This window comes from Canis lupus, chromosome 19, assembly GCF_003254725.2.
Source record: "Canis lupus dingo isolate Sandy chromosome 19, ASM325472v2, whole genome shotgun sequence".
Lineage (NCBI taxonomy): Eukaryota > Metazoa > Chordata > Mammalia > Carnivora > Canidae > Canis > Canis lupus.
Genome location: NC_064261.1, coordinates 21676473 through 21693164, shown reverse-complemented (window position 1 = coordinate 21693164; position 16692 = coordinate 21676473). Strand labels below are relative to the sequence as shown.

Below are 16692 nucleotides of genomic sequence, written 5' to 3'. Positions count from 1 at the left end.
TGAATTCAGGAGGGGGGGGGGGGGCGTCTTCAGCCATCTGCAGGAGGCAAGAACAAAGCTCTCATGGCCCAAGGAGGCACAGAGTCTCCATTACCCAGGCCTTTTCAAAGATGTGTCACTCTCAACAACTCTTTTGTTGAATAAAAATCCTACAGTCTGAAATATAGCAGAGATTGTTCTACAGTCTGTTTTTTTATTTAAAAAAAAATTCTTCAAAAAAAATAAAAAAAATAAAAATAAATAAAAAAAAATTCTTCATTAAATTACTTCCCAGTGAAAAGAAAAATCTATGCACTATTTAAAAAAAAAAAAATCTATACCAAAAAAAAAAAAAAATTCCATACAAAGAATCATCTTGGAATCTTACCTCTAACTATATGGATCATTAATACTGATTTCAGCCATGAAGATTTTTTATCAAAGAAAAGGTAACTGGAGTTGCAGAACAGGCTTAGGAGGAACTATCTTGGACTAACAGGAGTAGGAAACAATGACATTTGGATATTAAGTCTTTTGTACTTTCTTTTTCCACCTGCACAAATTATCTTTCTTTTATAAGCTTCCTCTACTTTTTCTTCCTAGAGAGATAAAAGAAAAAAATCCCATCTGAAGAATAAAAATGTTGACCACAAAAGTTGCTTTGATTCTGACACACGCGAGCATGGCATTATAAGCCCCTACAAATGGGATTTACCTGTCTCAGTGACCTCAGAAGCAGAACTAGAGTCAAGTACAAGTTCCAAAAATGCTTGTTTCACAAGGCTGAGATGCTATGTGATAGAAAGGACTCTGCAGTCCTTTATGAGCCATCCCTGTAGATCACAGAACCCAAAGTGTTGCAAAAATTTCTAGATAACAGACATTTCTAGAAGCTAACACTTGAACCAGTGTTGCCTATATCCAGAGGGCTCCTCTTGCCTTTTTATTTTTTTTCCAGTTTCAAATTTTATTTCATTAACTAGACGTTGAAGAAAATGTGCATTTCGAATCTTTAATTAAACTCATTTATCTAAAACATGTTTACACACAGGACAGATACAGGATTTCAAGTAACTTATGGTAGAGTTCACTGTCCATTTAAAAATATGCTTCTTTCTTCCACAAAAACTGTGTTGAAAAGCAAACAAAATTTTCTTTTATACTGCGTAAGAGCTAGATGCAAAGTTCTGATGCAAATTTACTTCACTGTCAACTCTGATGCTGAAGCTGAGAGGCAGAGATGTCCATAGTTCGGTTAAATGATGCAAATAAAAAGCTTCTGTTTCTCTTGAATTAGAAGCCTTCGTTCATGGTCTCTCTCAGTAGTACCAGACGTGGCTCCCATACGCGGTCACTTCTTCTTTCCTTTTCCTTTTTTACTTCCCTCTCCTTGCTGAAGACTTTGGTCCCCACCTCCTGTTTTTTGTGTCCTTGTTTTTAGTTTAGGTATCATTTCTGCTGCATACATTACTGACTTACGTGATGGGAACTGTACGAAACAGAGGCTGCCGTCTTCCTGCTTGAGTTGGACCCAGACTCTGCCCCTGTACTGAACATCACAATTCCACTCTCTAGAGTACATTTTATTTTTCTCAAGGAATACATTAAGTCCGACTGCTGAGCACACATCTTGAATCTCAGTAGCTGTAGGATTTTCAACAGCCTTGCTGATGGGGATGCGCCGGCCCTCGGCGATGGTCTTCTTGTTGTTCAGGTACGTGGGGTAGATGCAGATGAACCTGTCCTGCTCAGCCAGGGACCGCACGGCGGCGCACGCCATCTCCGCCGGGGACCGGGGCGTGCAGGCCTCCTCTTGCCTTTTTAAAAGGTTTGGCAGAATCTAACTTGCTCTCATATCAGCAAAAGGTGCCCTGCCCAGCTATGACTATTCAGCCTTGGCTAGATGGCCAAGAGACCCATCCCCATTTTCCTTTCCTAATCCCTTAGGCTCTCATTTGTTACAGCAAGACTAAATGAAAACGTTTCTGGTGACTGCCTTTAGCAACTTACTGTGTTTATCCTGGAATCCTGGAGTGTAAATTTCCAGGCTCTAGAGAAAAGAAAAAGGAATGTTTTTATATAAAGCAATCCAACATCTAGTTCAATGATTCTCAAGCCTGTGTTGGTATCAAAATTTCTGAAAACACTTGTTTCAAGAACAGGTCTTCAGCCCTTACCTCAAGACTCATTCAAAGCATTTGAGACATGCACAAGAAATACATAATACACAAAAAATATATATCTGTGCTATATACACTATATAATATTTAAAGCATAATCTTATTACTATACAGTTTTTGCTTCACTCTTTAGTAAATAGAAAATGCACTCTGCTTACTATACTGCAACTTGCTTTATTCAGTTCAGGTCACACACACAGATCTACTGCATTTGTTTTTTAATGGCTACATAATGTTCCATGATATGAGATTTAGATTGTCAATTTTTTGGTAACTGAAAATAATGCTGGTATTTTTTTGGTTACCTTTAGAAACTGACATATAACATTTAAGTTTAAGGTATATAACATGATGATCTCATATATATATTGTGATAATCATTTTGTTTTATATATATATAAACTTATATACATATATATAAAACAAATATATACATATATATATATATACATATATATATATATATATAAAACAATAAGATTAATACCTTCATCCCCTCACATAATTGCTTTGTTTTTTTTTTTTCTGGTGATATTAGAAATCTACTCCCTTAACCTGTTCAAGTATATAATAAAGCATTTGTTCATTATAATCACCATACTATATTAGATGCCCAGAACTTATTCATCACATAGCTGAAAGTTTATACCCTTTGACCAACATCTGTCCATTTCCCCCAACCAACAGCCCTGGGAAACCACCAGTCATTCTACTATTTCTAGAAATTTGGCTTTTTTAGATTCTAAAAGTGAGAGAGAACATACAGTATGTCTTTAATTTATTTCACTTAGCACAATGTCCTCAAGGTTCATCCATGCTATTGCAAAAGGCAGAATTTCCTTCTTTTTTTCACGATTAAATATTGCACGCGTGTGTGTGTGTCACATTTTCTTTAACCATTTATCCATCAACAACTGCTGAGGCTGTTTCATGTCCTGGATAATGTGAATAATGCTGCATTGAACACGTGGGTGCAAGTATCTCTTCAAGATAATGATTTCGTTTCCTCTAAGACATATATCCAGAGGGAGACTGCTAGATCATATGGTAGTTTTTTGAGGAACCACCATAATACATCCATAGTGGCTTGTACCAATTTACATTCCTGCCAAGAGTGCCCAGAGTTCCCTTTTCTCTACATTCTCACAAACACTTATCTTTCATCTTTTTAATAACAGCCATTCTAGGAGACGTGAAGTAATCTCATTATGACTTTGATTTGCATTGCCCTGGTGATTAGTGATGCTGAGCATCTTTTCCTGTTGGCCATTTGTAGATCTTTGGAAAATTATTCAAGTCCTTTGCCCATTTTGAAATAAAACTGTGGGTTTCTGCTATGAAGCTGTACAAGTTCCTTATACATTTTGGATACTAAGCCCTTATTATGTAGATAGTTTACAAATACCTTCTACCATTCCATAGGATGTCTTTCCATTTTTCTGTCGTTTCTTTTGCTGTGCAGAAGCTTTACAATTTGCTGTAGTCCATGTTTACTTTTACCTTTGCTTCTATAGTTATACCAAAAAAAAAATCATTGCCAAGACCAATGTTAAAGAGCTTTCCCCCCAAAACTACTACTTTCTTACATGATACACAAAAATAAACTCAAAATGGATTAAGGACCTAAGAAGAGAATACAGGCAGTAACTTCTCTGACCCATCAGCCATAGGAACTTCTTGATATATCTCCTGAGGCAAGGAATACAAAAGTAAAAATAAACTATTGGGACTACATCAAGGTAAAAGCTTCCCCACAACAAAGGAAACAACCAACAAAACTAAAAGAAAACCTACCAAATGGGAAAAGATATTTGCAAATGGTAGATCTGATATAGGTTAGTATCCAAAAAATATAAAGAACTTCTAAAACTCAACACCCAAAAACCAAATAATCCAATTAAACAGAGCAGAAGACATGAAGACATTTCTCCAAAGAGACATCCAGATGGCCGAAAAGATGCTCAACATCACTCATCACTGGGGAAATGCAAATCAAAACCAAAATGAGATATCAGCTCCTAACTGCCAGAATAACTAAAATCAACACAAAAAATATGTGTTGGTGAAGATGTGAAAAAGGAGCCCTCTTGCACTGAAGGTGGGAATGCAAACTGGTGAAACCACCACAGAAAACAGTACAGAGGTTCCTCAAAAAATTAAAAATGGAACCTTATGATCCAGTAATTGCACTACTGAATATTTACCCAAGGAATATGAAAACACTTATTTGAAGAGGTATATGCCACCCCTATGTTTACTGCAGTATTATTTACAGGGCCAAATAGCAGTCCAAATGTCTATCAATAGATAAATGGATAAAGTAGTGTGTGTGTATGTATGTATGTCTAAACATGAATGTTACGTATATGCATATACAAATATGTATATGTATACACACGTATGTATATGACGTGTATACACACACAGGAATATTATTCAGCCATAAAGAATGGCATCTTGCATGCCATTTGCAACAGCATGGATGGAGCTAGAGAGTAGTATGCTAAGCAAAATAAGCCAGTCAGAGAAAGATAAATACCATATGATTTCACTCATTTGAGGAATTTGAGAAATAAAAGAAATGAACAAAGGAAAAAAGAGAGAGACAAATCAAAAAGCATAGTCTTAACCATGCAAATGGATGGTTGCTAGAGGGGAGGTGAGTGGGAGATATGGGTGACATGGTGAAGATAATTAAAAGTACAATTTATCACAATGAACACTACGTAATGTACAGAATTATTGGATCACTGTATTGTACACTTCAAAGTGATATAGCATTATATGTTAACTTACAAGAATTTAGAAAAGAAAAAGGGAGCTTTTTCCCTATGTTTTCTTCCAGTGGTTTAACAGTTTAGGCTCTTCTTATATTTAAGTTTTTAAATCATTCTGAACTAATCTGTGTGAGTGGTCTAAGTTAGCATTCCCATTTCATTCTTTTGCATGGGATTATCCAGTTTTCCCAGCATCATTTAATAGTTTATCCTTTCATCATTGAGTATCCTTGGCTCCCTCATCAAATACACCTAAACTGGCTCAGTCAGAAAAGCACACCACTCGATCTCAGGTCATGGGTTTGAGCCATATGCTGGGTGTAGAGATTACTTAAATAAATAATAAATAAAAATTTAAAAATATATATTGACTATATACGCATGGGTTTATTTCTGGACTCTTGATTCTGTTACAATGGCCTATGTGTCTATGTTTATGCCTATACCACACTGTTTTGATTACTATAGCTTTGTAATAAAGTTTGAAATCAGGAATTGTGAGGTCTCCAAATTTGTTCTTTTTCTAGCTATTCAAGGTCTTTTGTGGTTCCCCCTTGAATTTTAAGATTGTTCTATTTGAAAAATGGCATTTAAACTGATGGGAACTACACTGAATTTACAGATGGCTTGAGGAGTAGGAACATTCTAACAATATTAATTCTTCCAATCCATAAACACATATCTTTCCCATTTGTATCATCCTCAATTTCTTTCATCAATGTCTTGTAATTTTCAGTGTACAGAGCTTTCATCTCCTTGGTTAAATTTATTATTAAGTATTTTATTATTTTTAGTGCTATTACAAATGGGATTGTTTCTTTTTCAGACAGTTCCTTGTGAGTATACAGAAATGCAACTGATGTTTGTATGTTGGGTTTATTTTTTTTTTTTTTTTTTTTGTATGTTGGGTTTATATTCTGTAATTTTACTGAACTCATTTATTAGGTCTAGCAATTTTTTGGTGGAGTCTTTAGGGTTTTCTATATAGAGATCAAATCATCTATAAAAAGATCATTTTACTTCTTCCTTTCCAGTCTGGAGGTCTCTTATTTCTCTTTCTTGCCTAACTACTTTATCTAAGACTTCTGGTGTATTAAATAGAAGTGGTAAGAGTGGGCAATCTTTGTCTTATCCCTAATCTTGGTGGGAAACCTTCCAACCTGTCACCATTAAATATGTTAGCGGTGGACTGGTCATATATACTATTAATATTGACATTCTCATTACCTTTGCACCCTTATGTAAACATTTCTATAGGGCAAATGCCAATAAGTTACACTGCTGGGTCAAGAAATATAAACATATTTCAGTGGGTATTGCCAAATGACCCCGGGAAAAAGTTGTAACGAATTCTGTTCCTACTAACTGCCCATATACAATCACAAAAACTAGACCCTAAGTCTTAAATTTCACAAATTTCCGGTTCTCCCTCCATCCCTTTACCCTTCCCTTTCTTAATGACTCCCCATCCTTCTGCTCTCATCTATATCAGTTTCTTTTCTGTTTTTTTTTTTTTTAAGATTTTATTTATTTATTCATGAGACACAGAGGGAGAGGCACAGACAGGCAGAGGGAGAAGCAGCACTCAATCTCAGGATCATGAACTAAGCCAAAGGCAGATGCTTAACCACTAAGCCGCCCAACCTCTGAGCCACCCAGGTGCCTCCCTTTTCTGTTTTACTGTCATTTCACTACATCCTTGAGTTGAAAGCTTTGCTAAGTTATTTTCAAGGTGAGTTATTTTCAAACATTCTGGTTTTCTAATGAATGCAGTAAAGCTGCAAAATTCCGCAAAAGATTTACAAGCACTTTACTACTGTCATTTATTTCACTAAATAAAGGGTATCCTATTGGATTGTGAATATATTGTATCTGGATTTAATATTGTCTCTTATGGACTTTGGTCTGCAAATTCCCTTCTATTATTTCAGAAAATTTTTCTTGCACTGACTTTCTAACTACCTTCCTGGGTTCTGCACCTTCCAGACATCAATAATCTTCCTGATAAACTCTTGTTTAACTTGTTAACTTGTCTAACATAGTTCTGATCTTTTCTCTAAAGTCTTTAATCTTTTCCCCTTGCTGTCTCTGAGAGTATTCTCAAGCCCTTCCTTCATGCCAGTAATTCATTTTCTAGTTGGGCTTGTAACCCAAGGAAGGGAGCCAAGATTTGTGCCTTTACATTAGATTATAAAATGAATGGCAGATATACCCTATGATGGACCATCGTGGTTACCCAGATGCAAAAGGGCACCAAAAAAACATAAATTCTCTCTCTCATGAAGATTATGCTCTAATAAAAAGAGATAAACACGATAAACAAGCAGCTCGTTAGATGGTTAAGTGTGTGTGTGTGTGTGTGTGTGTGTGTGTGTGTGTGTGTGATGCAAGGGAGGGGGTTATATTTTTAAATTGGTAGCCAGGAAAGCATTCTTGGAAAATTCCATTGTCTCATGGGTTTTCTTTTCCCACAGATGAGGAGGCTCTTATATTTTCCTTCCTATTTTTCCTTTACAGTATAGTTGTCACACCATTTCTTTGTGTCTTGTGTTTAACAAGGGAAATGACACCTAAAACTTGGATTTGCTTTCATATACTATGTGTTATTTCTTCTTGACACCCTTCCTAATCTGACATCAACTGGTAGCTCCACCTCACTCCACCCCAACAATGTGACGACTAGATGTTACCCTCAATCACTTTTCTTTAATCAGAGGGAATAATAATGGGAGAGAATAAAATTTCTTGTGGCACTAAGTCCTTTCTGAAAAACCTGGCTTCTACACTCTTCCAAGCATATTCTCTTGAATATCTCATGCTAGGGCTCACTTCACCAGCCACAGAATTATCCTACTCCTGTGACCTTTGAACCCTTCCAGTGGCTCTGGAATGACAAACCCTGAGGGGAACCTTCCACTCTCCACTGAGGTCCTAAGGATATCCTATTCCCAAGGGTTTTTCCTTAGCTTTCCCAAAAAGCACCTTATTCTTTTAATTAACATCCCTCTCACAATTATTGAAAATTTACAAGACTTAACTCCTCCTTACTGCTTCTGAGAGTTGGGGATAAAAACAATGATACATCTCAATAAAATCTTCTATTTCTTTCTTTGGCCATCACTATTTGTACACGATGCTTAAAGCTGAACTTCTTTACTGCTGAAAGATTTCTCCTTCATTTTACCACTTCTACTCAAAGGTCTCAGTTATGAGTTGAACTCTGTCCTCTGCCAAAAAATGCACTGGTATCCAGTACCTTTGGCTTACTTAGAAATAAATTCTTGGGGTGTCTGGGTGGCTTAATCAATTAAGTGTTCAACTCTTGACTTCAGCTCAGGTCATGATTATAGGGTCATGAGATCCTGAGCCCATGTGAGCCCATGTCAGGCTCCACACTCAGCATGGAGTCTGCTTAGGACACTCTCTCCTTCTCCCAATGCCCCTTCCCAGGCGCATGTGCTTCCTTACGTACTCTCTCTCTCTCAAAAAAAATAAATAAATAAATAAATAAATCCTAAAAAAAGAAAGAAAGAAAGAAAAAAAAGTCTTTACAGAGGGACTCAATCAATTAATGAATTAATTATGGTTCCTTACTCTAATACAGTTGGTGTCCCTTTTAAGAGAACATCTGGACATAGACGCACACGGAGAATGCCATTACAAAAGAGGCAGAGATTGAACTGATGCAGTGGCAAGCCAAAGAATGTCAAGGATCACAAACCACAACCCAAACTAGGAAGGAGGATTCTATTCAGGAGTCTCTGCTGACACACTGAGCTTAGACTCTTAGCTTCCAAAACTGTGAGAGAATACATTTGTTGTTTTAAGGCACCCAATTTGTGACAGTCATGGGAAACTGTCTCCTGAAACTATTTTTACCTTTCTAAGTCATTTTATTTCAAGTGTGTAGCTTAACAGTCTATATAGTTAGACTTTGTATTTTTTACCCAATCTCAGATCTTATTTTTTAAGGATAATTTAATCAGTTCACATTTACTGAGATCATAAATATCATCAGACTAATTACTGCTAGTACCAGATATTTTTTCCACTATTTATAAAAAACATTCCATGTGACACCTCAGTGTATAGTACAACAAAGAGCTCTGGAGACAGGTTTAAATCCTGAATCTAGTCTACTAGCTCTAAAATCTTGGGAAGTGTGGTAGACAGGATAATGTCAGGATTCTAACCCTGAAAAGCTGTGAATGTTACCTGACAGGACAAAAGGGACTCTACAGCTGCAATGAAGGTTAAGGACCTTGAGATGGGGAGATTACCCTGGATTGTCCAGGTTGGTCCACACTACTCATTAAGTCTTTAAAAATATAACCTTCCCCAGCTGCAAAGAACCAAAGAGAGGACCACAAGAAAAGGGGTTGGCCCAGAAGCTAAGAAACTAGGAAGCCTCTAGAAGCTGGAAAGGGAAAGCCAACAGATTTTCCCCCAGAGCCTCAAAGGGATCAGAGACCATGGCCCTGACAACACTATAAGACCCAGTTTGGACTCCTGACCTCCAGAAATGCAATCACAAATTTGTATTGTTTGAAGCCACTAAGCTCAGGGTAATTTATTATAGGAGCATTAAAAAAGTGATATAGGAAGTTACTTAACCTCATTAAGCCTAAATTTTTTTTTTTTTAAGATTTTATTTATTCAGGGCAGCCCTGGTGGCTCAGCGGTTTAGCACCGCCTGCAGCCTGGGGTGTGATCCTGGAGACCCAGGATCGAGTACCATGTCGGGCTCCCTGCATGGAGCCTGCTTCTCCCTCTGCCTGTGTCTCTGCCTCTCTCTCTCTCTCTCTCTCTCTCCTCTCTGTGTATTCTCATGAATAAATAAATAAAATCTTTAAAAATATATTTTTAAAAAAAGATTTTATTTATTCATGAGAGACACAGAGAGAGAGGCAGAGATAGAAGGAGAAGCAGGCTCCATGCAGGGAGCCCAATGTGGGACTCAATCCCGGGACCATAGAATCACACCTTAAACTGAAGGCAGACACTCAACTGCTGAGCTACTCAGGCATCTCAAGGCCTAAATTTCTTATAACAAGAATAGCATATATAAGATATAGTGAGGGATCCCTAGGTGGCGCAGCGGTTTGGCGCCTGCCTTCGGCCTAGGGCGCGATCCTGGAGACCCGGGATCAAATCCCACATCGGGCTCCCAGTGCATGGAGCCTGCTTCTCCCTCTGCCTGTGTCTCTGCCTCTCTCTCTCTCTGTGACTATCATAAATAAATAAAAATTAAAAAAAAAAAAAAAAAGATATAGTGAAGATTAAAAAACATATATAAAGCAGTTAGCACAGTGCTTAGCGCCAAATAAGTGTTCAACATACGTATTTAAATTCTTAAGTAGTAATAATACAGGTCCAGTTTATTAAAAAGTGGCAAACTGACTTTACATGTGGTAATTTCTCCACCAGTCTATAGGAAAGGCTGTATGTCTTCCAGGAAGTACCATTTAAGATTCACCAGAAGACTGTAAAAAAACAGCTACATATGGGATTTAAAGTAAACTCTATTGAGTTCAGCATGAAATAAATGTTTATACTGAAGGTAAACATATATGTGAAATGTGGAGCAGGCACTCTGACAAACTGGTTTGGATTTTATGAAAATAGTCACCTACATATGAATATTTTAATATGAATGAATATTACAATAATCTGTTAGTCAATTATCACAAAACCCAGAGTTAACTCATGAGAGTGATATAGAGTGGTCAGAAAAAAAATTCTTTCCCTCAAATTTTTTTTTTTTTTTTTTTTGAGAGGAGGAAGAGCACGCATGTACTTGTGCTCCATCAGAGGAGGGTGAGGGAGAGAGAGAGGGAGAGAGGGAGGGAGAGAGAGAGAGACTTAAGCAGGCTCCACACCCAACTCAAGGCTTGATCTCACAACCCTGAGACGATGACCTGAGCCAAAATCAAGAGTCAGCCACTTAACCAACTGAGGCAGGTGCCCCCCACCCCCAAATCGTATTTAATCAGTGTTTTCAAGATTCTGATCCAACTTCACTGCCAATGTTATAACAGGCTGAGAACTGATAAACCTGGGTCTTCTTCCTTGTAACTCTTCATTCCTTCTTCAGAGATGGCAAATGGAGGAGGAGCCACCAAAGGAAGAAAAAGACTACATACACAGATGTTAGTATTTTTAAAAAGATATTTATAGGGATCCCTGGGTGGCGCAGCAGTTTGGCGCCTGCCTTTGGCCCAGGGCGCGATCCTGGAGACCCGGGATCGAATCCCACGTCGGGCTCCCGGTGCATGGAGCCTGCTTCTCCCCCTGCCTGTGTCTCTGCCTCACTCTCTCTCTCTCTGTGACTATCATAAATAAATAAAAAAAATTAAAAAAAAAATTAAAAAAATAAAAAGATATTTATATAAAAAGAACAAGATTTAAGAAGCCATTCAACTATGTCCATTACCCAATGTACGTATAATAATGAAAAAAGGTGGAAAGTTAGCTATATATAAAGACTTTGCCATTTACACTATAATGGGATCTGACCTGGACAGCTCTGGAGAGGCAGAAACTAGGACCAGGGTTATCAGGCATGGAGTAAGGCCCTATTACATTTCTTTCACACATCCTCTGAGTCACTTATTCTGCCTAAAGGAAAACTCCATTCTCATTCTTTTCCCTTCTGACAACTGGAAATTAAAACACAACACTTTTTGGGCCACCTGAATGGCTGAGGCCATTGGGAGTCTGCCTTTGGCCCAAGGCATGATCCCAGGATCCTGGGATCAAGCCCTCCATCAGGCTCCCTGCTCAGCAGGATGCCTATTTCTCCCTCTCCCTCTGCTGCTTCCCCTGCTTATGCTCTCTTGTGTCAAATAAATAAATAAAACCTTTAAACATAAAAAACAAAACAAAGAAAACTATTTAAATTAAACACATAAAACCCCAAAACTTACAAACAATCATCTGTGCTTTCTGCACAAAGACTGATAGTTTTCCCATCTCGGCAAACAATCTGCAGCATACATTCTTTTGGCTTCCCATCCGGAGGCTGAATATCTATGAAAAATAAGTAGAAAAAAGGAATATTTATATAGTTTTTTTTAAAGGATTTCTTACCTAATAGCTCATATAAGCAAAGGACCAGTAGTATTCAAAACATTCCAAAAACAAAACATCTCTGTCCTGCTCTGTAGAACCAAGCATATGAATCACAACTCTGTTCCAATTTAAACTTCCTGCAGGAAGAAAAAGCAGGCCTCTTCAAGAGACCTATCTCCACATACAGAGTTAGATGTATAGAACGGTCCAGATATTAGAAGAGTAAGTCCCAAACGATGAAAACTGTTACCAAGCATCAGATAAAATGCACTTTTATTCACAGGAACTACTAAACTGGATCACTACTTTAAAAGTGAAAATCATATTTTTAAAGTAGCTCTGTGTACCAAGAAATAAGGTCTATAATATTTGAGCCTGGTTTAGGTAGATACTTAAACAGCTAGCTAGTCCATGGACACTTGTGTTTCAAGAACTAACATGCAGGGATGCCCAGATGGCTCAAAGACTGAGCGTCGGCCTTTGGCTCAGGGTGTGATCCTGGAGTCCCATATTAGGCTCCCCACAGGAAGCCTGCTTCTCCCTCTGCCTATGACTCTGCCTCTCTCTGTGTGTCTCTTATGAATAAATAAATAAAATCTTTAAGAAAAAATGCAAGGGCAAGATGTTACAACACCAATGGTTATTACAAGCAGATATGCCATCTGTGACCCTTTAACTTAAATACTATTATTTAGAAACAAGATTTCAAACATTACTGTTTATTAAAACAGACTCTTTATTCCAAATAGACACAGAGCTAATAAACAGGGAAGTCTACATATGCCCTTGAATAGAAGTCCATACTTATTAAAAATCTATTCCTTTTAAAATGAATATAAGGAATAACTCCTGGAAACCAAGGCATCATGGATTTTTAAGTGACTGGTGGTGTTATCAATAAGATGCCCCTTTCTGAGTCACAAAACCTATAACTACCTAGGCTCATTCTATTTTTCTTGAGGATCTCAGCACTCTGGTTGTTCTCCACCACCTTCTCCAGGACAGAACAAGGAATGTGGACTGCTGGATCTGATTCAGATGAGAAAAGTAATCTGCCCTAACTGTATGATCTATGATCCAAGTGTCTGGGTGTCCACTGTATCACCTCCCATATGAAACCCTCCTTTGGTCTGTTAATAAAAGCAAAATGAGTAAGGAGGATGATTCAATTCCTACTAAGAATGAGGAAGGGTAGAGGACAGAAGCTGGCCATGAGAGACTCACCCCGACACTCGTGCCCGGTGCGGATATTAATGCAGTCTACTGGCATATGGACCTTATCCTCAATGCTCTGCCGAGTTTGGTCATCATAATAGATCAGGTGACCATCCGACCACAAGTCAAACCAATTCTTCTTCCAACGCTTCAAAATAGTACCTGAAAAAAATGGGAAAGGTTGGCTTTGAGCCAAAAAAGCAAGGCCTTTATCCTCTAGTTCACAGGTAACAGAAACAAAGAAAACTTTCCTCTGGCCCCGTAAGTATCATGCATACAATTGCCCAGAGCACTACATCAAAATGGAGATGAAAGCAGATTCCAAAGGCACAAACACCCATGCTGTACCAGGAAGGACTATATGCAGCTTACACTAAAGATACTAAAAATGCTGTCAACTTAATAGTCCCAATTTTTTTTTCCAAAAATTTTTTTAAAAGCTCAATAAAACCTTGATTTTGATAACAAGTGTTGGTGAGGATATAGAGAAAAGGAACCAAGTTGGTGAGAATGTAAATTGGTATAGCCACTGTGGAAAACAGTATGGATGTTCCCCTAAAAGTTAAAAATAGAAATACCATATGGTCCAATAGTTCCACTATTATTTACCCAAAGTAAACAAAAACACTAATTCAAAAAGATATATGCACCATGTTTATTGCAGTTTTACTTACAATAGCCAAGATATGGAAGCAACCTAAGTTGCTAAGTGTACATCAATAGACAAATGGATTAAGGAAGATGTGATGTTTATATACAATGAAATATTATGCAGTCATTAAAAAAGGATGAGATTGTGTCATTTGTGACGAGATGGACAAACTTAGAGGGTATTATGCTTAATGAAATAAGTCAGACTAAGAAAGACAAATACCATGATTCTACTCATGTGGAACCTAAAAAAAAAAAAAACCCACCCAAATGAATAAACAAACATTAAAGGCAGGAATAGGGGATCCCTGGGTGGCTCAGCGGTTTGGCGCCTGCCTTTGGCCCAGGGCGCAATCCTGGAGTCCCGGGATCGAGTCCTGCATCAAGCTCCTGGCATGGAGCCTGCTTTTCCCTCTGCCTGTGTCTCTGCCTCTCTCTCTCTCTCTCTCTCTCTCTCTCTCTGTCTATCATGAATAAATAAATAAAATCTTTCAAAAAAAAAAAAAGTCAGAAACAGACACATAAATACAGAGAACAAACTGATGGTTCCCAGAGGGGAAGGGGGCTGAGGGGATGGGCAAAAGAGAGGAAGGTGAATAGGAGATACAGGCTTCCAGTCACGAAATGAATAAGTCATGGGAATATAGGGCACTGCCTAAAGAATACAGTCAATGATAATGTAATAGTGATGTATGGAAACAGATGGTAGCTACACTTGTGGTGAGCACAGCATAGCAAAACAGAGTTGTACATCTGAAACCAAAGTAACATTGTGCCAATTATATTCAAAAAAATTTTTAAACTGGGGCAGCCTGGGTGGCTCAGCAGTTTAGCTCTGCCTTCAGCCCAGAGTGTGATCCTGGAGACCTGGGATGGAGTCCCACGTCAGGTTCCCTACATGGAGGGAACTGTGTCCCTCTGCCCGTGTCTCTACCTCTCTGTGCCTCTATGTCTCTCATGAATAAATAAATAAAATCTTCAATCAGAGAAGGACAAACATTATATGGTCTCACTCATTTGGGGAATATAAAAAATAGTGAAAGGAAATAAAGGGGAAAGGAGAGAAAATAAGTGGGAAATATCAGTGAGGGTGACAGAACATGAGAGACTCCTAACTCTGGGAAATGAACAAGGGGTAGTGGAAAGGGAGGTAGGCGGGGTTTGGGGTGACTGGGTGACAGGCACTGAGGAGGGCACTTGACAGGATGAGCACTGGGTGATATGCTATATGTTAGCAAATTGAACTCCAATTAAAAAAAATAAGTAAAAAACTGAACTCCAATAAAAAATAAATTAATTAAATAAAATAAATAAAATCTTTAAAAAATTTTAAACAACTCTGGGAAATGAACTACGGGTGGTGGAAGGGGAGGTGGGTAGGGGGTGGGGGTGACTGGGTGATGAGCACTGAGGTGGGCACTTGACGGGATGAACACTGGGTATTATTCTATATGTTGGCAAATTGAACAACAATAAAAAATTAATTTATTTTAAAAATCCTTCATTTTAAGATAATGAAACATGTAATATTTAATTTTCCAATGTAGTATACACTTTCCCAGGAGTATTTAACTTTGCTAGACTAATCAGAGAGTATTTTTTTTTTGCTAGACTAATCAGAGAGACTGTATAGTTTCTATATACAAATAACAATAATACTTTCCTCTTTTGGAAAAATACCATTTTGTTTTTGTTTTTTTTTTTTTTTTCAAAGGGTTTTCAGGTATATTCTTCTTAACATTCACCTTCCCTTAAAGCCAATACTATGGGAGGGTCTCCCTGCCTCAGACAGACGGAGAAACAATGTATCCACAGCCAGGACGCTGACTCCCACTCTGTGTGCATCTGTCCTGCTACCTTACACATCCTATCGTTGTGCATCTGTCCTGCTACCTTACACGTCCCTATCAGTTTAAGGAATTCATCCTATCGTTTTTAATTTTGAACAAGGCACTTAACTTTGTGAATCTCAATTTCCCTATCAGCCAAAAGGGAAAACTAAAAGGCCAAGTCAGTCACCCTTACCCCTTCCTCACACCAAGACACTGCCTACCTATATCCTTTGTTCCTATAGATTCCACTTTTCTTGGCCATCATGTACAAACCCCATTCCATGTACCTCTCCTTATGCTTCCATAGCCACCAGTGGGGTGTTAAAATATGTACCATATCAACCTTTCAAATTTCTTTTACTATTATCAGGCACCCTCCTTGCTAAGAGGGGCATCTACAGCACTGCCCCAAACTGATAAGTAACTCAGCATTCATTTGATTGGCAGCTCCTGAGCTATACACAAACTACCAAACAAAGCCACTCAAAAACAGACAGATGAAATCACCAGATTAGGGAGTTCCTGAGCTACACACAAACTACCAAACAAAGCCACTCAAAAACAGACAGATGAAATCACCAGATTAGGGAGTAAAGAGTAAATTAGGGATGAAATCACCAGATGAAATCACTTGCCACCAAAGCCCTGACTGTAGATTCCCAAATCAGACTGTCCTCCAGAGTCCTAAGTGTCTGTGTGGCAATGGCAATAAAAGGAATCCTCCAGACTACTTTGCATACATGTAACCATCTGTGTACCTCTGCTACCCAGTGAATATAATACATCTCATCTCATTTTATTGTGATTGACAGTTTTGATTTTCACAAAGGAAAATCAACTCATACACTGAAAGATGAAGAAATGGAGTAAGCCCTCTGAATATACACTCCAAGATTTCCATGGACCAGGACGTTAGAAAAGTCTGTACAACTTATCTAAAAGGTATCTATTTTGTGTATGTCACTATGCTAGGCATTGATTGGGAGC

General features: G+C 38.1%; 2 protein-coding genes across 6 annotated transcripts in view; both read right to left on the bottom strand.

The window, feature by feature from the left end:
- Nucleotides 1-16692, bottom strand: part of PLEKHB2 (pleckstrin homology domain containing B2) — a 50040-nt gene that overhangs the window by 19037 nt on the left and 14311 nt on the right. For 3 of the 5 annotated variants that reach the window (XM_025435946.3, XM_049097094.1, XM_049097095.1), the window contains 3 exons: nt 13232-13384; nt 11863-11965; nt 1990-2029 (listed from right to left, as the gene is read on the bottom strand). In XM_025435946.3, the coding sequence (XP_025291731.3) occupies nt 1990-2029; nt 11863-11965; nt 13232-13384 (296 nt within the window). Of the gene's footprint in view, nt 1-1989; nt 2030-11862; nt 11966-13231; nt 13408-16692 lie in introns of all 5 variants that reach the window. The other 2 variants (XM_025435945.3, XM_049097093.1) reach the window with 1 other exon arrangement.
- LOC112652421 (signal recognition particle 19 kDa protein-like) lies at nt 964-1827 on the bottom strand. The gene has a single exon (XM_035702285.2). The coding sequence runs from the start codon at nt 1757-1759 to the stop codon at nt 1331-1333; it is 429 nt and encodes a 142-aa protein (XP_035558178.1). The 5' UTR covers nt 1760-1827; the 3' UTR covers nt 964-1330.